Source organism: Callospermophilus lateralis, chromosome 4 (genome assembly GCF_048772815.1).
Source record: "Callospermophilus lateralis isolate mCalLat2 chromosome 4, mCalLat2.hap1, whole genome shotgun sequence".
NCBI classification, from domain to species: Eukaryota; Metazoa; Chordata; class Mammalia; order Rodentia; family Sciuridae; genus Callospermophilus; species Callospermophilus lateralis.
In genome coordinates this window covers 150,255,184-150,279,394 of record NC_135308.1, presented here as the reverse complement: position 1 = coordinate 150,279,394, position 24,211 = coordinate 150,255,184, and the positions used below count along the sequence as shown (strand labels likewise).

The window sequence follows — 24,211 nt, the reverse complement described above, 5'->3', positions numbered from 1 at the left end:
GGCTGTCTGCAGGGGCTCAGCTGACTGCAGCCCGTGATTTCACCACTTCTCCTGAGCCGACTGGTGGACGCTGCCTGTTGCCACACACCTGTGCCAGTGTCTTAGTAGCATCCAAAGGACCAGGCTGGGGCTGCGTCTGGGGACAGGGCATTCGTTGTCACCCAGGGTAGTGCTTTCCTTTCTGAGGTTAGAGCCACGGCAGCTGGACTCCTGCCTGCTGCTCCTTCAAGGCCACTGTCTAGAACGATCCAGTTTGGCACAGGTCTTACCTGATTCCTGGAGCAGAGTAGAAGTGCATGGCTCCTTTTGTTTTCGAAGGCCGGCAGCTGCAGCAGGTCATCAGGATCAGAGGCAGAGTATAGATGAATCCACTCGAGTGTGTCTGCGTGCAGTGCAGGATGGAGATCAGGGGAGAGAGAGGGCTGTGGTATTTCCAGTGTGATGCACGGCAGGCCAGAAGCTGTGTCGGATGTGCATTTCAGGGTTGGCCTGGTGGTGTCACACGCTGGACAGCCTGTGCGTGTTAGTGATAAAATTCTCGGGCATGACTTGGCTCTTGTGGCGTGGGTGACGGACGTGGCCTCTGCCTGTCCGGTTTCCTAAGGACCAGTGTTTATTTCTCAGGAAAAGGGGTCGAGGAGCAGATGTTCCCCTGCGTCACTCTAGGGTGTCAAGCCCAGCTGGGCAGGTGGCACCTGCTCTAGTCACCTGTGACGGAGCCTCCAGAACTCATTTTCTTCCCTGGAGGTGGAGGGACAGGATTCACATGCAGATGCCACAGGCAGGCAGGGGCGGATCTTCATCTTTCCCAGCTGAAGAAACTGGCCTTCCAAGGCACATGTCGGGGTGGTCCTTCCCTCTGCAGAGGTGTCACCAAGCTTCCTCCCTCCTGTGCCCTGTGTCTCTCATCCATCTCAGGGAAGCGCGTCGGATGGCAGGGATGGAGGGGAATCCAGCCTTCCTCTGCCCTAAAGTGTTAAAGACATTGAGAGGGAAAAGCTCTACCCAGAGCAAGTCCTGCGGAAGCTTCCTGTCCCCGTGGTTTAGGAGCCTGGGCCCTAGAGCCGCAGAAACCTTGGCTGTAATCCTGACCCACCACTTTCTACTTTGGACAAAGTGACCTACTTTGCTTCAGTGGCCCCACCTGGGAGCTGGGATAACAACAGTGCCTCCTACTGGGGCTGAGGGGCAGGTGACTGGCCAGGCGTCTTCCTGTCTGGCGCGTAGTGGGGCCACATAACTCTAGCTGCTGCTGCCCTCCTGTTACCCGTGTTGGCAGCAGTGGGGTCATCGCAGCAGTGCCTCTGAGGGCCTGTTGTTTGTGGCATTGACCGTGGAACGTGGCACCTTGTGGCTCTGACAGTGTCTCCGCCCTAGAAGTCTCAGCGGTGGGCGGAGGGTTGGGGTTCGCCACTTTCCTGCCCGCTCTCTAAGGCACCATCTGGTCTTTCCAGAGGCCTCAGCGTGGTCCCTGATGAGGAAGTCATTGAAATGTACGAGGGGTCCCACGTGCCCCTGGAGCAGATGAGCGACTTCTACGGAAAGGTAACAGAGGCACTGTCTTCGTGAAGCCGCGGTCTTTCCTGGGCACGTGGCCTCCAAGGGCTCCCCGCTGCCCCTGTGGAGCTGGCAGGGGACCTGAGGGGTATGCAGATCTGCCAACCTGAGGGAGGCTGCGGAGGGCACCACCCCGGCTTCCCCGTGGTTCTCCTTAACCGCGCTCGCCCCCCCTCCAGACTTGTCCCTGCTTTCTGGAGTGAACCATGGGCTGTTGGCGCAGCAGCAGTGGCCACCCTGCACCTGTCACACTGCCAGCTGCCCACCACCTGTCCCCAGAGGGAAACCTCTGCCGCTCTGACTTCTGGGGTCCTCTTTCCTGAGTGGAGCAGGAAGTTGGACTGAGCGCACGGGAGGGTGGGGCGGGCAGGGTGGTGGGGCTGGGAGAGGCGGCCATGGACTGCCATGGACATCCTCCTTGTGCCCAGCGTGAGACACCACTGTGAAGGATAAGGAGCAAGGCAGGCACTCTGATTGCTGGGACTGCCTCCTTTTTGTGGTGAGACTCTCAGGTGGACACCGAGGTTGTCACCGAGGAGCCTTGCCGAGGTGGGCCCCCCATCTAACGCGTCCCCCTCTGCAGAGCTCCCACGGCAACACCATGAAGCAGTTCATGGACATCTTCTCCCTGCCGGAGATGACCCTGCTGTCCTGTGTGAACGAGCACTTTCTGAAGAACAACATTGACTACGAGCCCGTGCACCTGTATAAGGACGTCAAGGTGTGTGGAGAAGCCGCGCTTCCAGCCTGGGGAGGCGGCAGGTGGTGGCCCTCTTTCCGGGTTGGGGGCGTTGGGGGGGTTGGGGGTGTGACTCGGTCTTTTTTGCTTTTGTTTATAGTTTACAAGACATAGATAAAGATCTGCTGCATCGGGAAGTGGAGACCAGGTTTTTGTTAAAGCAAGCCGGGCCTCACATTGATGTCTGGGTTTCTGGTCCTTTCTGACCAAAAGGCCAGGGCACCCAGCCACAGGGGCAGCCTGGACCTGTCCCCTCTGGGCCTGGAGCCCAAAGACCTGCTATTCACACCTCCTACTGTGGGCCTGGGATGCTGAAGTGATGGGGGCGTTTTGAAGTTTTATTCTTTTGATTGATTGATTGATTGATTGATTGACTGTAGTTGTGGATGGACAGCATACCTTTATTTTGTGTATTTTAATGTGTTGCTGAGGACCGAACCCAGTGCTTCATAAGTGCTAGGCAAGTGCTCTGCCACTGAGCTACAGCCCCAGCCCTAAAGTTTTATTCTTAAATTGATAATTTATAATTGTACATTTTTGTGGGGTGCACACTGTACCCCATAAAGATGCACAGTTCTGGGGGGTGTGAGAGATTGGATAAAGGGGTGTTTTTTCCCTCTTGCCCACTGAAGTTCCATATGGCTGTCTGAGGCCCTGCCAAAGCCCTGCAGGAATCCAGGAGAGGGGGACATAGGGACATAGAAAGGAATCTTTACATGCGTCTGTACATGTGATTTATAGATTTATATATTATAATTTATGTTGATAATTACATTTACACACATTCACTGAGCCATGTGAACTTTATCAATACTTAAAATTTTTATTTGATATACATTTATAATGTAAACTTATGCATATGCATGTGGCATATGTTTTACTAATCACTTAATTTTTAGGTGGGGGTCTCACTGTGTTGTCCAGCTGGTCTCAAACTCCTAGTGATCCTCCCTCCTCAGCCTTCCAAGTAGCTGGGATGCACGCCACCACACTGGGCCTAAAATATTTGTATTTAAAAGACACATACTTACTCACGAAAATATTTTAATTCTGTGTTTATGACTAATTTAAAGTTTTGAGACTTTATTTTGAATTGCACAGACTGCCTCTTCCAGGCAAACCTTTTGAAAACTGCATTGGAAATCGCTTCTGTCATCTCAGAAGCTTCCTTTTCTTCCCAAGGAACCACCAGACATAAATGCACTAGGTTTGGATTTGGTTTAGGGCCTGGATTGCCGGTCTTATAAAGGCAGAAGTTAACACCAGTGCTGTTACACTTGGACTGTCACCCCGGCTGGCCCAGTCCCACTTTCACTGATTCAAAATGTGTCTTTGGACAGGATTCAATTCGGGATGTTCACATCAAAGGGATAATGTACAGAGCAATCGAAGCAGACATTGGTATGTACTTGGCAGGGCCCGCGTGTTGTGTTACTGGGTAGGCATTTTACTTTGCATGCCAGGGCCTGAGCAGGGGCTGCATGCACCTTTCTGAGTGCCAAATAAGGACTCTGACCCCCAGCTTGACCTCATTCTGACTCAAAAGCGGAGCAGCTGGCAGCTGCAGATGTAGGAGGCAGGGTCTTTGTGACTGATGCACTGGGCATTCGTACCCCACCCTGAACCAAGCTTCCTTAAGACTTTCATTCCCCACCGTGGCTGGGGCAGTCCTGGGCCCATGTGCCTCATTTAGTAAGTGTTTGCAGATAGGCTGATTTCATGCCGACTCTGAGTGTGAATTTTTCTCTTGCTCTTAGAAAAGTACATTTGCTATGCTGAGCAGACCCGTGCAGTGTTGGCCAAACTGGCTGATCATGGCAAGAAGATGTTTCTCATCACCAATAGTCCCAGTAGCTTCGTGTAAGTTTTTCTGTTTCCTCCCTTGCTTCTGGCTTACTTCTTATATATACCATTTCTGTTTTTTTTCTCTTTTTTTTAAAAAAAATATTTGTTTTTTAGTTATAGATGGATACAAAAACCTTTATTTTATTTTTATGAGGTGCCGAGGATCAAACCTGGTGCCTCATGTGAGCTAGGCAAGTGCTGTACCGCTGAGCCCTAGCCCTAGCCCGATGCCATTTATTTTAGTAGTTGGAAAGAAATAGTTGCAAAAGTATTTCATCCTTTGATGTTCAACTGACCTGGCCGACTTATTCTTCTAGGGACAAAGGGATGAGGTATATTGTTGGGAAAGATTGGAGGGATCTGTTTGATGTGGTCATAGTTCAGGCCGAGAAGCCAAACTTCTTCAATGATAAGCGGAGGTGAGTGCTCGTCTTCCCTGGGGACTAATTTTATTCCATTGCTGTTGTAAATGGATGTGTAGTGACAAAATCCCGAGCATCTGAGATGATAGCTTGTAGCCCTTCCAGGGCTGTGAACCCAGTTTTAAGAAAATGATAACAGTGCTGAAAAATCAAACTTTATGTCACATAGTAAACTAGATCTTTGGGTTCAAATGCATTGTGAAGCATAAGAAAACTATGGGGCAGGTATCTTTTTAAATAGAGCTCCCGTTGGTGCATTTAAAATTGTGGTTGGATCTTGCAAAACTTCTGCGACACAGGCTTTGTATCAAGTGGAGTAAATCTCTACCATGTCTTAGTGTGTCTTCCTGCCATTGCAACCTTAGAAATGGGGGAGTGGGGATGTTTTGGGTTATGACAGTGACTGGGGAGTGCTGTTGCTATTTAGTGGGTGGAAGTCAGGGATATTAAAATATCTTTTAACCAGGAACAGACTAGTTGCCCTGCTAAATGTCCATGTTGTTGGGAATTCCTACATTAGGGTTCTAAAAATGACCCTAATGTGTTTGTGTAATGCCTAATTTTGAAACACTTTACTTACCTTTGTGTAGTCCGTGGCTGGTGACCAGCAGCGTCTGCCAGGTATTAGAAGGCGTCCCCACACGGGGACTTGCAGTTAGTACTGGATTTGCTGCATTCTTCTCATGATGCCAAGTTCTAGTTTTTTGAGTATCACTGTGACTCCCAGAGGAAAAGGGAAAAAACCCAAAACCACATGTAGAGACTGAAAACCGTGGGGCAGGAGTTGAGAATGAAGGAAAAACTAGAGTGTGATCAGATGGTCATCAGCACGGGCTTGCTGCTTGGCCATTGATAGAATGCTGTCACCGGGCCTGGGACATAGCTGCAGTTCCATGGTGGAGCGCTTGCCAGGCATGCAGGAGGCCCTGGGTTCACTCCCCAGCACCACAGAAACAACAAGAACACTCCTGCGTTCCTCCCTAGATTCCTGCTGTGGTCAGGAGAAGGCGGCTCTCCCTTGGTATTCATTCAGTAGAGGGCTGGAATCCTGGGCTATACCTGGAGGTGTGGGGTGTCCGTAGAGTACTCCCCTCCCTTCGGTGCACCATTTATTTATTTTGCCTTTGTTCTGAATGCATGGAATAAATGCTAAGTGACCCTCCATCTGTATCCACCCTTTCATAACACTGAGAAGTCAGAAACTGGTAACCTAGACTTCCAACAGTAGGGGATGGTAGTTTGAATAATTCAGAGCATCCATGTGAGGGGATGTTAGGCACTCGTTAAAATTGATGTATTTAGAACTGGGCTTGGTAGTGTGCACCTGTAGTCCCAGCTGTTGGGGAGGCCAAAGCAGGAGAATTACATGCACAAGGCCAGCCTTGGCAACATAGAGAAACCCCGTCCCCAAAACAAACACACACATAACTAGGGAAAAGAAAGAAGCGGGCATGTTTTATTACTGTAAAAAATGATGTACTTAAGAATATGTCATCACGTGAGAAATTGCTCACAATATTAAAGAAAAAGAGATGTAAGTCAGTGTGCACAAAGTGACCTTGAGCTTCATTTTATGTTCATAAAAACAGGGAAAACAGTCAGGTATGGTGATACATACCAGTAAGCCCTACTCAGGAGGCTGAGGCAGGAGGACTTCAGGTTTGAAGGAACTTTGAGAGACCCTCTCTCAAAAGGGCTGGGGATGTAGCTCAGGGGAAGAGTGCTTGCCCACATATATAAGGCCCTGGGTTCAATCCCCAGTATTAACAGAAAGAAGAAAAAAAAAAAGGAAACTGATTTTATGTAAAGACTGAAAGACATACTGACATTGACATGTGAAGTGTTTCTACCTGGGTACTGGCCTTAGGGTCACTTCCCTTTTCTGCATTTTCCAGATTTTCTATAGTAAGTTTTTCTTTTAATTGGGAAAATAATTTCAATAAGTGTTACTTAAAAAAAAAAAAAAAAAAAAAAAAAGAAAGGTAGACAGGCACCCAAGTCCTGAGGTGCCAATCTCAGGGATGAGGCCTTATTCCTGTGATCCATTTTCCATCATAAAATCGTACTTCTGGTCCTTCGACTTGTTTTCTATCCAGAGTGACTCAATTTAGTGGATAAATGTACTAAGGCAATATTTCCACAAACTTCTTTATTTTCTAAAGATTTGTTTCAGAGCTGTCAGTAACTTTTAAAGAGGGACATAGGTAGTGTGTAGTGTTTCCTGGATTTATCTGACCCTGGTACCCTTTTTTTTTTCCTTTCTGAATCACCTTAGGTGGATGGTGGTTCGCATGGCCTGGGGCACGTTGTACAGGCAGGGATTGTGATGGAGTTTTGGGCTCAGGGATGTGTCAGGTGCATCGAGGGAGCTGCTTCCTGTCATCAGGAAGTGTCTGAAGTATCTCCGGGAGCAGGTGGCCTGAACTGTCATCACATGTAATGTTTCCCATTTCTGTTGTTAGACCTTTCCGAAAGGTGAATGAGAAAGGTGTCTTACTCTGGGATAAAATCCACAAGTTGCAGAAAGGCCAGATTTACAAGCAGGTATCTCTTGATCAGTTTGTCGTCTGTGTTGCTTTGCTTTGTGGCCAGCGGTCATGATAATCAATGGCTAACGTTTACTGAGGCTTGCCGTGTGCCCGGCACAGTTCGATCCCTTGAATTGACTGCTTATTAACTCGGTGGTAAAACTTAGGCTGAATGTATTTTCAAAATGCTGGTATCTAAATGAACTCAAAGTTGAATTGTTTTGAAAAACAAACTTTAAAGCATTACCCGGCACATAAAATTTAAGATGCCAGTGGTAAACCTTGGAGGTTTCTTGTTAAGGAGCATTAATCATGGCGTATTACTAACCCAAACTGATAATTATTTTCTGATGAGATACGTTTTTCTGTACAGTCCCAACGTATTTTGGTGACATATAAGGCTTTCAAGGGTTTGAATGAATGATTGACTGGCTGACTCAATATTATTATGTTATTGAAGTTATTTTTTTTCCTTACATACTAATACGTTCTTGGTGGGCATGCAACAACCTTCCAGATTTGACAATAAGTATATTTCGAAAATATTAGACTTAGTGTAGCCATTTCACTTCTAGGAAGTTAGCCTAAGAAAATTAAGACGTACACCATGAAACTTGCTATAAGAATGTTTATTATGAAGTAACTTACAAAATTGATAATGGTGTAAGCATTCAACATCAGGGCACTAGTAAAAGGAATCAAGGTGTTTCACAGCTATTGTAATCACATTGAGATTAATATTTATTGATTTGGGGCTAGAGTTGTAGCTCAGTGATAGAGCGCTTACCTAGCATGCATGAGACACTGGATTCAATCCTCAGTACCATGTAAAAATAAATAAATAAAATACAGATATCATGTCCATCTACAACTAAAAAATATTTTAAAAAATATTTTTTGAGTTGGAAAGTTGATCATAGCATGTTAAATATAAAAGATAGTTACAGGCTGAGGATATGACTTACTTGTGAGGCCCTGGTTTGATCTCCAGTACTGAGAAAGAAAAAGAAAGATAGTTACAAAGTAATGTTTACAATATGAAGACTCGAAAAATGCATTTAGTATAGAAGTCCAAAAGATATTTTCTATGAAGGTGCTTGTATTTTTTTGGTATTTCAAATAAACTATAAAAGCAAAACCAATTTTTTAGATATTTAAAAAATATTTGGGACCATGTCTGTCATATGATGTACTGTCTGTTTTCCTCTTATTTCAGGGCAATTTGTATGAATTTTTGAAGCTCACTGGGTGGAGAGGCTCCAGAGTGCTGTATTTCGGGGACCATATATACAGTGACCTGGCGGTGAGCAGCACCTTTTCTCCTCAATTTGTTGGGGGACAGGTGTATTAGTCCCATTTATTTTTTGTTTAGAAGGTCATTTTAATCCTTTCCTAAGAACTTGGAGTAGGCCACATTTTTTAAATGTCTGCTTTTTACAGAACAGGATGGTTCAGAATTGTGCAAAGGATAAATTCTTATGAGGGCAATTGAAAATGTATGCAAAGAGTTGATCAGAAAAATATTTCCATTTAAATAATGATAAGAAATGAATGCCCTTGTTAACTTTTCTTTTTTTATCAGTACATTATGAAACATTAAAGATGAAGCATAAAAACTCAAAAGCCTCAGTCCAGCTCTGGCCAGCTGGTCACTCCCAGGAAACAGCCACTCTGTGCCACCGAGGCTTTTCTTGACCATGGGTGTGATGGGAGTTAGGGTTTAGCCTACACTGGGAACAAGTCTGGGTTGTTGTATTGGCTGCCATCCTTGTTCCTTGTGGAACGAGGTTTTCTTTGTTGAGTGATGGCCGGTATCTCCTTGCACGATTCCCAGAGCTCAAAGGCAAGTGGGTAACGTGAGGGTTGTGGCCCCTGCCACCTCCTCTGTTGCTGTGCCTGGATGTTTTGGCCTTCAGGTTGAGCCTCTCCCTGGCCACATGGGTTCCCCCCTCTCCTTGCCAGACCCTGGTTAATGATTCCACTCCCTGAGTTTCTGCAGGCACTGTGATTCACAGCAATTATTTCCAGAACAGAAACTTTCTTAGGGTGGAATCCTCAAAGCTTGGGGACAAATTGGTTTAATTAAGTGTAATTCATTGAATGCAACTTGGTTAATAACTAACCATTTCAATTAAAAAGTAATTTAAATGAATGCTTCTTGTGTCTGGCAAAGGTAATGAAATGTTTGGGTTCGCTTGAGACTGATGTTGCCTTTCTGTGATCACTGTGATTAGGATTTGACCCTGAAGCATGGCTGGCGGACTGGTGCAATCATCCCTGAGTTAAGGTCGGAGCTCAAAATCATGAACACGGAGCAGTACATTCAGACCATGACCTGGCTGCAGACCTTGACTGGCTTGTTGGAGCAGATGCAGGTTGGGATGTTTGTTCCCCCTCACTTTTTCCTTTAAGCTTCTGACTTATCTGCTGGTCCAAGTTATTTCACATATTTTCTGTTTAATTGTAGTTATAAAGTATGAGGTTTAAGCTGTCCTCAGTAGGCTGTAGAATAACTTCTGGAGTTATTTTGCTGCTGAGGCAATTTGTCATTTTCCCTAAAGAGACCATTAAAAAAAAAAAAAAAAAGTGCAGTCATTTGGAGAGTGTTTGCAGAGCCTGCACAAATGCAGGTATTTGTGATCTTCTGTCAGTGGAAATGGGGCCCTTACTTTCACCCTGAGTCACACCAGGGCTTTCTTGTGGGGTGCTGATTTGAGCAGCTCTGCTAGTGCTGGGTTTCAGTCTTTCCTCATCCGTCAGCCTGCTGTGGGACTTCTCTATCCTGCGCCTCGGTTTCCCTGTCTGTAAGGTCCTGTGGAATGTGCACTTCAGTCTAAGCTTGCTGGAAAGTGTCACAAAGCCAGAGTCAAGATCTCTGGGTCCAGCCTCAATCTGATTTTGATGAAAATACCCATGGTTTGCTGGCCTTCTGGAGTTTGGTGGCAGTTAGCTTCTTTGTGTAAATTATGTGGTCCAGTTTGGGACAGTTAGAGAGGAATGTCCTTTTTATTGATCACATCCTGGCCTGTGGGAGCTGCTCCTCTGTTGCAGCTGCAACCCCCTTCTCTGGGCCTGTCCCCCTCCTGCACTCGCCAGGCACTTCACTTTCTCCCTGGTCCGGCTCGCCTGGGCTGCTGTCCTCCTGGCACGGTGGAGGTAGCCAGGACTGCGCGAACTGCGCATGTGTCATAGAGTACTGATGGTTAATCTTCGTGCCAGCCATTGTGCTGAGAGCTTGCCCTGTGCACCAGGCTGACTCTTGGAGATTACGGGCACAGATGCCTGCTGTCTTGGCTGACACTTCAGCTCTGGCACAGCCTGTTTAGCCCATCGGTGGCTTTGGAAATGGGCGAAGAACTGCCTCGCTGCCCTAATTGGCAGCCCATGTTGAGATGGCTGGGCGCTGAGCTCAGGCAGAGCCGTGGGGAGAGGCAGGCCAGGGCCTCTCGCAGGCCACGTGTTGTAGAGTGTGGACCCCTGCACGTCCGCCAGGCTGGTTTCCAGTGTTCCCTGTCTGTCCTGGTCCTTGGCTCTTCTCTGGTGAGGCTTTATTTTGCTGCTTCTACCGTGCTTGCCTGTGAGATGATTTTCTAAACACATAAGGCGTCGATTCTGGGCTAATGTAGCTGAGAGTTTGCATGTCACACAACAGCAGTTGTTCCTTCTTGTGTGCCAGCCACACCTTGAGTGCTTGCTGTATACATGATGCTCACTTAATAAAGTTGTCCCGTGCAGGTAGGTGCAGATTTTCCATTTCAGAATAGGAAACCTGGGTTTCAAGAGGTTATTGACATTTCCAAGGTCCTAAATGACAGAGCAAGCCTTGAACCCGGACCTTGGAATGCCCATATCCGGGACCTTGAGCATCATCCTAGTGCCTGCTGGTTCAGGGGTCTCAGGTGGAGCCAGAGGCTTTACCTTGTCTTATTTGCAGTTTATCTTTCTGTGGGTTTTAGTTTAACTATAGTCAACTTGGTTCTGAAAATATTAAATGGAAAATTCCAGAAATAATTCACAGATTATAAAATAACTTTTATTACATTGTTGTTATTGTTCTGTTATTAAATACTATTATTAATCTCTGCCTAATTTTATAAGATAGACTTTGTCATAGGTATGTACTCAGAGGAAAAACAGCAGACTCTGGGCTTGGTGTTACCCCAGTTCAGGCATCCCCTGAGGGTTGAGTGCAGGGGTGTGTGTGTGTGTGACCTCGCCTTAGTTGGAGTCCAGTGACAGCAGCTGCTCATCAGATATGCAAACAACCTGCGTGTAGATGACTTCACTGCTTTGGGAACAGTCTTTGTTTTGTTTTCCTCTCTGACCTGTAAAAAAAGTTTGACAGTTAAGAGTGTAACTCAGGGGCTGGGGATGTGGCTCAAGCGGTAGCGCACTCACCTGGCATATGCGGGGCTCTGGGTTTGATCCTCAGCACCACATAAAAAAATAAAAAAGATGTTGTGTCCACCAAAAACTAAAAAAAAATAAATACTAAAAAAATTCTCTCTCTCTCAAAAAAAGAGTGTGACTCAGAGAAAGGAGGTGTTGGAGATATTTCTGGGACTTAGAGGATCAGTTATACAAGGCATAGGGTTAGGGAGTAGGAAAAGGGAATGAGCCTTTACGGTGCACCCCGTTTCACAGGAGACAAAGCCGAGGCCGAGAGATGAGTGACTTCCAGCATCACAGAGTCAGTGGTGGGCACCGGGCCCTGCTGACTGTAGCAGGTCTTCTCTGTGCTGGGCACTTGGGCCTTGTGTTCATTTCACTCTCGTGACTTCCAGAGTACGGGGAGCGTCACTTGCGTTTTATAGATGAAGAATCTGAGCACAGAGGAAAAACACCTTGCTCAGGCCTGGGGTGGCACTAGCCTGGGCTTGGGTGCCCTGGTCTCTGCCTCCGCGCTGCGCCACCTCGGGCTCTGACGCTTTATATGATGTTGGGTCAGCGGCACCAGGTTAGAGGAGTATGGCTGATAATTTTAAATATCCCAGAGAGTGTCCATCCTAACTGTCCTCCATGTCCCCCCGCTGCCCCCGCTCCCTCGGGGTTCACTTGGAAAGGTAGACATTTTCCCACTGATCCTGTGGCTCATTTCTAGAACTCTCAATTATTTATGAAGAGAAAAAAATTTCCTTCGAGACTGGGTTTGATTTGGGGCAGGGGTAACAGTATCATTTGGAGCCTAGTCTGATAAATTGAACAGAAGCATAGGATTTTTGCTTTCTAAACAGTGACTTTAAAGAATCATGTTGCCACAGTGGCCACAGTTAGTGGTGATGGGGCTGGTCACTGGTGGGGCTGGCCAGTTGGGGGGCTGGCCAGTGGGGGGGCTGGCTGGGGTTAGCAAACTTCTGCGGAGGGGCTGATGGTAGATGTTCAGGGCTGTATGGGCTGTGGATTCTGTCACGACTGCTCAGCTTTCCTAACAGAAGCAGCCATGGACCGTGTGTGAGTGAGTGTTGTAGCTTGTCCTGCTGAATTCCGGTGCACACTGAAATATGAATTCATTTACTTTCATGTGTCTTGAAATTATTCTCCTTTTGCCCCCCCCCCATCTTTCCCCCTCACAGCCTATTTGTAGGCTCCTAAGTGAGCACAGACCCTCAGAGCCAGTGTCCCTGCTGTGGTGTGCTGCCCTGGCCTCAGCTTTCCGGATCCTTCCTCCATTGCATTTCCCTTCGGCAGCCTTGGGGCAGAAGTTGGAGAGGCTCCATCCTCATCCTTGGACACCCTCCAGATTCAGAACCATAGAGACCCAGGGGTGGGAGTCTGAGTGGGGTGCACCACCCACTCCATGGCTGGGAGAGCCGGGTTAGGGCGCGTGCCTTGAGCTTGGGAGATTCGCTCAAGATGGCTCTTCTTGTTGGCAGAGCCGCCTCGGGCGGGTTCCCCGAGGGTCAGGAGTGGAGAGAACTCCCCCGGCCTCTAGCAGCTAGCTTGAGAAGGCAGAGCAAGTAGATTGACTTAGGTCGTCCTCCTCCCTGTCACCAGGCAGTGAATGTGCCCTCCTGCAGGGGCGCCACTCTCTTAGTCCATGGTGACTGTACCGTAGACTGGTGGCTTAAAGCAGAAGCATTTATGTCCCACCGTCCTGGAGACTGGGAGTCTGAGGTCCAGGTGCCAGCAGAGCTCTTGTCTGGGTGGGCCCAGTGTTGCATGGTGCCATGCATGGCAGGAAGGTGGCCCGAGAGCTCTCTTGGGGTCATTTTTATAAGGGCACTCTTTGCATTCGAGGCTCAACCCTCATCATTTTGTCACCTCCCCATACCCCACGCTGGAGCCTGGGATTTCTGCTTAGGAATCTCAGAGGGCCGTGAGCACCCTGGGCCATGATGCACCGAGGGCGGGCCTGGGAGCTCCTTCCCGCTTGTGTGAGCAGTGGGCGCCCAGTTCACGGGGCAGGAGGCGGGTGTGGGCAGAGGAGAGGTGGGGAGTCCCCTGTTCTCTGTGGCCTCACGTTGTGTTGGCCTGGTCTGCCCCACGGGGGCCTCCATTCCCATCCTCTTGCCGGGCAGAGGTGCAGAAGGAACTCGCACGTTCATACAGTGAAGGTTCCCTGTGGCGCCTGTAGATTTTACTTCTTCCGATTTGGTCTGAATCCTGGATGTCCTGGAGCTCGGTTCTGGAGTAAGTAGCTTGCTATCAAATGTGAAAGCTAATTCAAAATGTCCTCACAGAACCTGCTTCAAAACTCCCAGCAAGGTGAGGCCAGCGGCCTGTGCTCCTGGCACCCAGTGGTGGGTTTCCTTTCTTTTATATTTTTTTTAGATATCAATGGACCTTTATTTTATTCATGTAGTTATATGTGGTGCTGAGGATCGAACCCAGTGCCTCACGCCTGCAGGCAAGTGCTCTGCTGCTGAGCCCCAGCCCCAGCCCCAGCCCCAGCCCCAGCCCCACAGCCAGTGGTTTTCAGATGGAAGCTGCTTCCCGTGGGGTAGCCCCTGACATTTAGCAAGAAGCCCAGCTTCCAAGCCCAGTCGAGACAGCTTTGCATGAGTGCGGACTCTGCCTGGCGGCTGCGGGTGTCACACTGGTGGGCCAGGCAGATGTGACAAGCACAGGCTCCCACGTGAGAAGCAGATGGTCTGCCCATTTGGCCTTTCCCTCTGAGCTCTGAGGCTACCCTGCGGTCAGGGATCCCAGTGAGCTCCACCTGTCCCCTGCGATCATATGTGCCTCCGACTCTGTCCTCCCTGTTCCCTTCAGTCACAAGAACGTTGGAAGGAGACTTGTGAGATTCCACTGGGAGGTTGTGAGCAGCTGTCATATTCTGTCTTTGACTCACATTTTGGCCTTACCAGCAAGTCTCCTGCTCTTCCGTCACTCACGTTGAGATGTGTCATCTTGTTGCCCTTTGCCTCTTCAGATGTTAAACATCTAATAAGGCAATGTAACATTAAAGAAAAAAAAAAAACAGAACCATTTATAGTCCTCCTACCTTTGCACAAATTTTTAAAAAATTCTGTGTTAATTTCTAGCACATATTTTCACATGCTTGCAATTAGTGGATGTACCGTTAGGCACACTATTTCAACTTAACTGATGTGATAGGATATACATGCATGTAATATACAAAGTAGCTAGTATATGGGAGGTGTATGTTAATATACATAGTAAATAGATGCAATGGGTATGTCGCACATGTGGGTTTACACATATATTTTTACATGGACATACATGCATTATTTTTATATAAGCCTTTAATTACAGTTGAATATCTTTATAATATTCCCCTCTTAATTTGCTAAATCAGGTTTCTAATGATGGATATGTAAAGCTCTCTGTACTCTGTGTGTGAGTGTCTGTGTGTGTGCGCGTCTGTGTTAATTTTGTAAGTGAAGAAGGCAGGGTTTCAGTTGGAGAATCTGAAAATGTATTACTTCACTCAAGTACCTGCCTCTTTTTTTTTTTAAATTAAAAAAATATTTATTTTTTAGTTTTAGGTGGACACCATGTCTTTATTTTTATGTGGTGCTGAGGATCAAACCCAGTGTTTCACGCATGCTAGGCAAGTGCTCTACCACTTGAGCCACAACCCCAGCCCAAGTACCTGCCTCTTAAAGATATTATAATTCTTCCAAGAGTTGCCCATCAAAAAATTCTGATGAGTTTGTTTGAAACCCAAACTATCATAATAACTGGCTTGTGTCCTGCAGGTTCACAGAGATGCTGAGTCGCAACAGGTCTTGGAGGAGTGGAAAAAGGAGAGGAAGGAGATGAGGTGAGAGTGGCTCATTTTGAAGACGGTGACCTGTTCTGGGTGTGCTCAGCCCACATGTTCTCCCAGGGCCAGTCTGAGGCATGATCGTGAAACATCCGTGGTATGCTCCCAGGTGTAGATGTGGCTTCCCAGGTCTCCAGGATCAGCTGTCTGCTGGTGGTGGCAGTGGCATTTCTTATAGGCCAGCGGTCACCTCCATTTTTCCCCTGCCCTTGCAGGGCCATGGGAGAAGGGGACTCTTCCTTCTCCTTCCTCCTTCCCGCCTCCTTGACTGTTCCATCTGGGCTGCTGGTGGCCCTGTGCTGCCAAAGCCAGTAGCATGTGTGGCTGTTGGGGCTGTGATGGGGGAGGGCTCTGAGCCCCACTGGGTTCTTAGGGCTCCTACACCTGGGTGTGCGTTCCTGCTTACGGCTCTTGCAGGACTATGCACATAGTCAGTCATCAGGATGTTTCTTGAAGCCCCTCTGCTGTCAGAAAAGTTTGGCAGGTGTGTGTCCTGGTGGACAGTTCGCGGGGGGGGCCTGTTGACCGTCGTGCTCCTTGCGAAGCTTTGTATGTGGACGCTCTTGGCAGGAACGCTGAAGAGCCTGGCCCTCCTCAGGCCCTGGGTCCAGTCTAAGGTCTGGGAAAGTGGCTGCTGCTGGACTCTAGCCTCTGAGCAGCGGGCAGCCTGGCTCCAGGGGGAGTCCGTGAGCGCAGTGGGAGAGGTGTGGAGAGGGGACAGTGTCCATGCCTCAGGCTCTGTGGGAGCCAGGGTGGTAGTGCACGCTGTCCGTTCTCCTCGAGATTCTTCAGTAAACGTTGGGAAACCATCTAGGTTGTTCTGCCCATAGAGACCTAGGTGGGTTCTTTTAATGTTCTACTGTTTGGTGGTTATTGCATCTGTCGTCGCCAGGCAGGTGACACTGCTGGCTTTAGTCACACAGTTGTGTAAACAGTTATACTCTTTGCTGTATTTAACTAATTTATCAACATTCCATTTTTCTGGAATATTCTGTAGGGTTCCCAGCCACAAGATGGTGTGCATCTCCTTGTGTGGGGGATATTGATTTAGACACAAATGCACTGAGGGGCAGAGGGTCCATTGTAGGAATTTAGGGCCTTGTGTGGAGCTGTGACCTTGACCTTGCAAGCTGTGGGCTGGGCTGGGCTGGGCTGGGAGGAGGCCCTGAGGTTAAAGCTGTGTCTCAGGGTCAACAGTGTGGTTCTTAGGCTGCAGTAATTGGGAAGTGTGATCACAGTCATCTCAGAGGTGTCGGATGGACGGATGGTTTTCTTGAATGGAAGTCAGGATTGTTCTAACTTTAAGTCCTGTCTTTTTTTTTTTTTTTTATGAAGAAATTTTGATTTTAGTAATTGAAAAACCTTTAAAAACCTTTCTCCGTTTTTATTTATTTGTTTATTTTTGCTTTAGGGAGATGACCAAGAGCTTCTTCAATGCCCAGTTCGGAAGCCTGTTCCGCACAGACCAGAACCCCACCTACTTCCTGAGGCGCCTGTCGCGGTTCGCGGACATCTACATGGCGTCTCTGAGCTGCCTCTTGAACTACGACGTCAGCCACACCTTCTACCCCAGGAGGACTCCCCTGCAGCACGAGCTGCCCGCGTGGTCCGACAGGACCACCACCTCCAGGGCGCCCCTCCTGCAGGAGGCGCAGGCCAAGTAACCCTGGCCCCCTGGGGAAAGGGCCAAAAGCAGCCTGGCCCCCACTGTGTCCACTGGATGGGGTGGACTCTGGGTGGGCCCAGTGGCTTTCTGAAGAGACACAGATAGGCTTTTGGTGTGTTTTGTACCTTAAGGACAGGACTCCCCAGGCTAAGAGGAGCCTGCCGCCCACTGGTGCGCCTCCCTCCTCTGGCGGCCTGGGCGCAGCTTGGTACTGAAAGTCCCACTCCGCCTTGTTCTCCGGGACCTGGAACTGACCTGGGTTAGGTGAGACCACTCGTGCCAGCAGGTCCTTTAGACGCTGCTCTGGCTCTTGCACCGTTTACCTTGGGGGCTGCAGGCCTGAGGATGCATGGAGACACCCCGTCGGCAGCAGGCAGACACTTCAGTAGCTGCTCCTGGCAGTGCTGCTGTGAGTGGCAGAAGGTCCCTGAATGGCAGGATGCCCCGGTCTCTGGTCCTGAGGCTCTGGCGGGCCTTCCCGTGGTGTATCACGTCCAAGAGAACCCAGCCTCCTGGAAGCACTTAGAGGAGAAGGAACAAGAACACTGTCCTCATTGTGTGCTGCTGTGACCCAGGCCAGGCCAGGCCAGGACAACTGGAACAACAGGAGATGGGAATGAGGGCGAGAGCACTGCTCTGGCTATGGTCACCTTCCAGTTGGCCGCACTTCTGCCTACTGTCCAACGAGGCCGTGAGACATCCGTGGGGCAGAAGAACCCCAGCCTTTGTGGGAGGTTCCCCTGGACCCACAGGAAGCCCAGAAACGCCACCCGAGCACTGGTCTCTTGCACTTACTGAAGGAAAGAAACGGAAACAAGACAAGACCCTTGTGCTGAAGTCCTACGCCACAGTACCCCCAGGCTAAATTGGAATCTTGTTAGAGCATGTTTCCAGAAACCGTCCAGCTCTGCGGGGGGACAGACGAGGTGGCTTCCTCTCTCGACAGTCAACCACATGGGAGAGGTGCCGCGTTGGCAGAGGAGGAGGAAGGGGCATCCCCCAGCCACCTCCAGCCCTTGCTTAGTTCTGGTTCCTGCCCCGTTTGAGTGGCTCCGGGAGTTCAGGTGGGACCAGATGAGAGACATCGAAGTTAGCAGGAAGACCTGGGTCCTGAGCTGTTCTCATTTCTAAGACTGAAGCAAATGGCTACATTCTTCTCCTTACTTCCTCCCTCTGGAGGGAAGAACGCTTTATTAATCTGTATTCGTAGCATCTTTCTCTGAGCACCTCAGGGCTGTGCTGTTTTCATTGCAGATGCGGCCTGTGTGCTTCCGGCCGGTGGTCTTGTCTAGACTTGCCGGGACTCATCTTGGGCTCTTGCTCTTTAAATCTGGAGAATGGGCAGGAACTGGGGGGCCTGTGGAGAGCACTTGCTCATTTAGCATGTTTACTGTAGGAATCGTACCCGGCTGTTGAACACCCGCCTGGCATTGCACGGGCTTCCGCCAACATGCAGGAGTCCAGTGAGTTATGCGGCACCCTCTGGCTCTGCTCATTGTGATGCGGTTTGACCTTGGTATTTGGTTGTTTAACTATCCTGGTGGAGGTGACGCTTTAGACCCAGGTAGGCTTCTTTTCCTTCTGTGTTGTAGGATGAACACCGTAGGGCACAGTCGTCTGACCTTCTCTTGGGACAGTGGGCGTGTTGTTGTTGGTGTCACCCAGGTGTTTCACCACCAGTGTTTTGGAGTCTGGCTTTTAAGGCAACAAGTGATGCTCAGAACTGCTCAGTTGGGGGTCCCAAAAGGATGGGCTGGTGCTTTCTCTTGGCTTTTGATTTCTGCTGTGGAGAAGCAGAAGAGGACACAGGGGTGGCTGAGAAGCATCCGTGGCCTACGGATGAGGTGCCAGGAAACAGGGTGTTTTGTTTACTCAAGAGTGAAGTAGAACTCTTAAAAAAATCTGCTCTCTTGAATACCTGGGCTAGGTGACCTAAGCCTTGGGGCAGGGGACATTTTCTGGGAATGAATAATGAATTTTACAGATTATTCCCAGGGAAGAGGGTTTTCATTTCAGCCATGAGCCTGGCAGCACAGAGATCTGCCAGGTAGCAGAGGCCTGGCATCTCTCGTCCCAGGGCCACCAAACGAGGGCCTGGCGGACTCAGCAGCGCAGCTCTGGAGAGCACGTCCAGAGCAGGGCCCAGGCATCTTCCCGCTTCTTCCTCCTCCAGCTCAGTCAGGACAGGCTTCAGCCTCTCGCCATCACGACTCAGCTGGGACCTGGCCTGCTACACCATGCGGCTTGTTCTTCCCCGTTTGTTCTGTGGTGTGTGTGCCGATGGAAGCGCGTGGGCATCAGAAGTGACTGTTCTCCGCCACTTAAGAGAATCAATTTGTAAAGCAAACCATGAAATTAGTTTGAACATTTAAACAGTTACTGTTGTTGACCTTTCTTAGATTGATTTTCTAAGAATTATGAGAACAAAAATTCACAGTCCAGGGGCATCCACACCAGCTGTGACAGTCCAGCAAGGCTCGTGGCACCCATAGCAGGTGCTTGGGGAAGGCACAGCACTGGGGGTTTTCCCCAGAGTTGCTTTTATAGAGGAAACCTGGCTTTAAAAATATTTTAGGTATTTGGCTTACAGCTCCCACTTTCTCCTAACACCCCTCCCTGTCCCTCTCCCCCCACTCCTTCTTCTCTCCTCCCCTCCCTTCTTCCCTGTCATATTTGACTCTTGAGCCCCATTTTCTGCTCTCACCATTAATTCCACGCATCATGTGCCACCTGCTGTGGATTCCGGCCTCTCAGGCGGAATCACTGGTTGCTTTGAGTAGTACATCAGCCTCTTAATTATTGCAAAGGAGAAGTGAGAAGCAATCTTGCCTCCTACTAACTTGGCTTTTCCTCTGTCCTCCTCTCAATAGGATTTTTAAGTGGCAGAGAGTGCTAAATATTGGCATTGAATTCTATTTAGCCCAATGCTCATTGGCTGCCAGAGGCCCAGGCAGGACCCCATATCTAGAATACTCTTAAGACTAAATTTGGACAGATGCAAGGTTGTCTGATTATTCATCTGCCTGTTTTCCCTCTTAATAATATTGATTTCCTTTTGTACTACACTTTTTTTTCCCTTTAGTATTTGGGAGCTGGATTCAAAGTTGAACTAACCTTTGACACCACTGTTGGTTTAAGGGAAGGGAAGGGGGGGAGGGGAGGGGAGGGGAGGGGAGGGGAATGAAGTTCCTCTAATAAGGGTCAGAGAACTTTTCCCTTAAAGGGTCAGACAGGTACAGCTTTGCTCCTGTAGGCATGGGCATGGCATGGGCATGGCATGGGCATGGGGACTCTACCAAAACAGGCTGTGGGCTGGATTTGGCCCTGGTTTGTGGTTTGCCATCCCCCACTAATGGATTGTGTTGGTTTCAGGGTGACATACCCCTCTTGAGAGGTGCAGATGAATAACCTAATTTTGGATGCAGGTCTGGAAAGACGTTCTCTGGGTAGGTGTGCCGAGTTCCCTTCTGAGCTGCTTTCTGGGCCTGTTTCCTGGCTGGTCGGTGGTCAGACTGGATGCTTCCAGCACATATCAAGATTGCTCTGTGGCGGGTACCTGAGATACCTCTCGTTGTTTGTTATTGTGCTTCTTGGGTGCTGGGCTGTGTTGCCCAGGTGACCTTTCTGAACTGAAAGACTTAGTTCCCCAACGGCGGGGTGAGCTGTTGGCTGGCTGCTCACAGCTGTCAGACCTCTGGGAATTTCCCTTGCCTCACCCCAGATCACGGCCCCTTCCTGGGGGCCTCTGGACTGCTGCACGTGGAGGCACAGAGGCCTGGCCTCTCCAGCCCTGGACAACCCTGTAGATCCCCCCAGCTCCACCCGTCTCTGCTGGTCAGTCAGGCCTGCATCGAGGTCAGCGGCAACCCCACCACCCCTTCCCACAGATCCTGCATGCAGCGCCCACCTCCAGGGAACCCACCTGGGACAGTGCTCCTGTACTTAGTAGTACAAGCTTCAACTCCAACTTAGGAGCCTTTTCTAATTGTTTAATGGAATGACAAACTGTGCCTAGACAGTAACAGGCATAAGAAATGCAAATTAGGTAACTATTTATTCTCAATGTGAATTTGCTATTTATTCTGAATGTCGATTTTATGTGTTAGTGACATTGAACTCAACGTCAAATAAAAGTCTGAATTGTATCGCCTGGTGTGTTGCTCAGTCATCGCTCCTCTGTACTGATGCTGACAAAGCCGTATGAGATTCTCGTGAATCCACAGCATTGTTTTCTCTTCTTGTGGCGGGAGGGTGCCGGGGACTCGACTCAGGGGCCCTGGACCACTGAGCCACAACCCCAGCCCTATTTTGTGTTTTATTTGAAGACAGGTTCTCATTGAGTTGCTTAGTGTCTCACTTTCACTGAGGCTTGGCTTTGAACTCTGGATCCTCCTGTCTCAGCCTTCCGAGCTGCGGGGATTACAGGCGCGTGCCACTGTACCCAGCTCACAGCGTTGTTTTCTAAACATGCCTTTTGTATGAGATTTGAGATAATCTCTAGTAAAAGAAATAGAAGAATTTTTTAAAAATTAATTTATTTATTCTGATCAGTTATACATGATAACAGGATGCTCTTTGATTCAAATAGAAGAATTTTTATAGTTAAAAAAAATTCTTGGGCTGGGAATGTGGCTCAGTGGTAGAATGGTAGAGGGCTTCCTTGTGAGGACCTGGGCTCCAGCCTCAGCACACCACCCCCCCCACCCCCCCACCCCGTCCCGCCATGGATCCCTATAGGGCTGTCCCTGAGAGAAGGATCAAACTTACCTTATACCTCTGGAGCTTGAAGGCTGTTCATACAGACAGGATGTGAGCGCTGCCTGGGGGGGGCAGGATCCACTTCTGGCCCCCAAGGAACTGCTTCCTCCAGAAGGAGCAGGAGCTGGGGGTCCACGCGCTTGTTTGTAGTCACACACTAAGAACAGTAGAAGAAGGTTTTCAGGAAAAGAAATAGGGATCAGGAGCTCGCATTAGGAAGTCAGTTCACTTATGCATTTTGGGTAAATTTGAAGATACTTTTTATGCTTTTTAAATGTGTAGGTATGTGTGGGTTTAACATCTTAAAATTCTTGACCAGCTGTCCCTCTGCTTGACATGGGCCTTCTTTTCTTTTCCTGGAATTGGGAGAGGACTCTGGGGCTTCCCGAGCCTTGGACTTGGCTCAGCAGAACCCTAGTGATGGGGAGTAAAGTTGTTGGGGTTGTGAAGGCGACAGATCTGCTCACGCCAGCCTTTCCCTCCACCCAGGTCTGCACTGTGTCCCTGGGGACAGTTTGGAGATATGTGGCAAGTAGGCTGGAGGATGCTCAGTTGTCACAGTGAGGGGAGGGCATTCTGGTTTTTCAGGGTGAGATCTGGGCATTTTGAATTGTCCTAAACTTTGCACATGGTGCCAAGAGCCCAGTACGGTGAAAAGCTGCCCCTGCCCACACATCCTTCAGGGTCCTGCCGACATCCGGGCACGGGGAAGCCTGTCTGTGTCTCTAATAGCCTGTTTCTAAGCTTAGACCCTTATTCTGTTTTACCTGTAACCAGAAAGAATTTTTTGACATGACTTTGGCATACTGAATTTTCTAGGAATGCAGCAATATATCAATCACCGAGGATTTCCGCTTTGCCATATTCAAAACCTTGTAAAGAATTATGCACCATTTCAGAAAAGCCCCCTTGCCCCCCACCAACAGTGCCACTCTTGAATTGATAGTTACACACACACCTGTTAGCCTGCATTTGTGGTCGTCATTTTAATGAGATCCTGCAGATGCACATCTGTAAGAGTAGACTTACCGTCTTAGTCCATTCAGGCTGCTATAACAAAATACCGTGGGTTGTTGGCTTATGAACAGTGTATTACAGTTGCAGAGATGGGGAAGTCAGGGTGTAGGTGCTGGCAGAGTTGGTGTCTGGTGAGGCCTGTCTCCCGGTTAACAGATGGTGGAGGGCCAGGGAGCTAATCCTATCATGAGGATTCGCCGTCCTGACTCAGTCACTTCCCGAGGGCCTATTTTCCCGTCACCATGGGATTAGGATATCAAAATGAATTTTGGGGGAGACAAACATCCAGACCATTGCACTGAATTAACCCCTATTTAAAAATGCCAATTGTAAAGATGTCATTATTTAAGTGAAATAGTGTCACCTCTCAAATGTGAACTTAATTTAAGCAATTATAATATCTTCATTATCTTCTGTTAGTGGAATTGAACCTGAGATGAGAACTTACCAATCAAGTATTTATTACTGTATTATAAACTACTTTGTTTGGGGACAGTATATTAACTAAAGGATCATTGTTGTGTATGATGGTAGGCAGTGTTCTCTGTGGGTCCGGGTGTGTAGTACTAAGGCAGAGGGTGCTGTGGGGAAAAAAAAAAAACAACTGCAGTTTTGGAGAGCTGGCCTCTCTTGTGTGTGCAAGAGGCCACCCCACAAGGATTTCTGGGGGCTTTGATGAGGCTCAGCCCACTGCCACCAAATCTCCTGCATTCTTCTCCAAAGCAGAGCCCCCAGGGCACGGGAAGTAGAAATCATCACCCCGGGTCACACCTCTCACATGCCTTTTCCTCTAAGTTAGAATAGTGATTCAAAAGCCAACAGCTCCTAGTTAATGTGCCAGAGTTTCTTTGTAAGTGGTTGGCTGAGGTTATTTTCCCCTCATTGCTACAAAAGCCAGAAGAGATTTTGGGCAGAGGCTCACAGGCTTATCCCGTATCCCATATGATAGTTCCCTGGACATCAGCTCCAGCCCCTGGGGACACCATCAGCGTCGGCTTGTTAGGCCCACCCACCCCTTGCCCAGGGACCACCAGCCCTGCTCTAGCAAGGGGAGGCTGGGCCTCCAGAGCAGATTTGCCCTGCTGCATCCCTGGCGGGGGCCCCAGTGACCCCTCACTTTTTGAAGCTCCATCGACTGTGCAGACCTTTCCCCAGGACTTACTCTGCCTAGCACCGTTCTGGGAAATGGACACAGCAGGTGAAGGCCCCACGGAGGGCACATTTGGAGCTGAATGATCTGGCCCGGGGCTCCAGAGTGGAGGAGGATGGAATCGTTTAACATCCGTGGACTCTTCCCCCATCCAGAGGCCTGAGGCCCCCATTGGACGGGCTGCTGGGCAGCGGGGCTTATGCCCCATGAGCTCCGGAGCACTGGAGAGGGAGCGGTCAGCTTCAGAAGGAGCTGACCTGGTGGCTCCTCTGGGCTGAGCCAGCCCGGGTGACCCATTC

At 48.9% G+C, this 24,211-nt stretch overlaps 1 protein-coding gene across 1 annotated transcript in view; it reads left to right on the top strand.

The window, feature by feature from the left end:
• The window catches only part of Nt5dc3 (5'-nucleotidase domain containing 3), a 56,114-nt gene extending 36,002 nt beyond the window's left edge, over positions 1-20,112 (top strand). The window contains exons 5-14 of the mRNA XM_076853243.2: positions 1,455-1,545; positions 2,141-2,278; positions 3,637-3,697; positions 4,054-4,156; positions 4,459-4,560; positions 7,026-7,107; positions 8,308-8,394; positions 9,326-9,466; positions 15,254-15,318; positions 16,733-20,112. Coding sequence (XP_076709358.2) covers positions 1,455-1,545; positions 2,141-2,278; positions 3,637-3,697; positions 4,054-4,156; positions 4,459-4,560; positions 7,026-7,107; positions 8,308-8,394; positions 9,326-9,466; positions 15,254-15,318; positions 16,733-16,985 — 1,123 coding nt within the window. The 3' untranslated portion in view covers positions 16,986-20,112. The remainder of the gene's footprint in view (positions 1-1,454; positions 1,546-2,140; positions 2,279-3,636; positions 3,698-4,053; positions 4,157-4,458; positions 4,561-7,025; positions 7,108-8,307; positions 8,395-9,325; positions 9,467-15,253; positions 15,319-16,732) is intronic.
• The last annotated feature ends 4,099 nt before the right edge of the window (positions 20,113-24,211 follow it).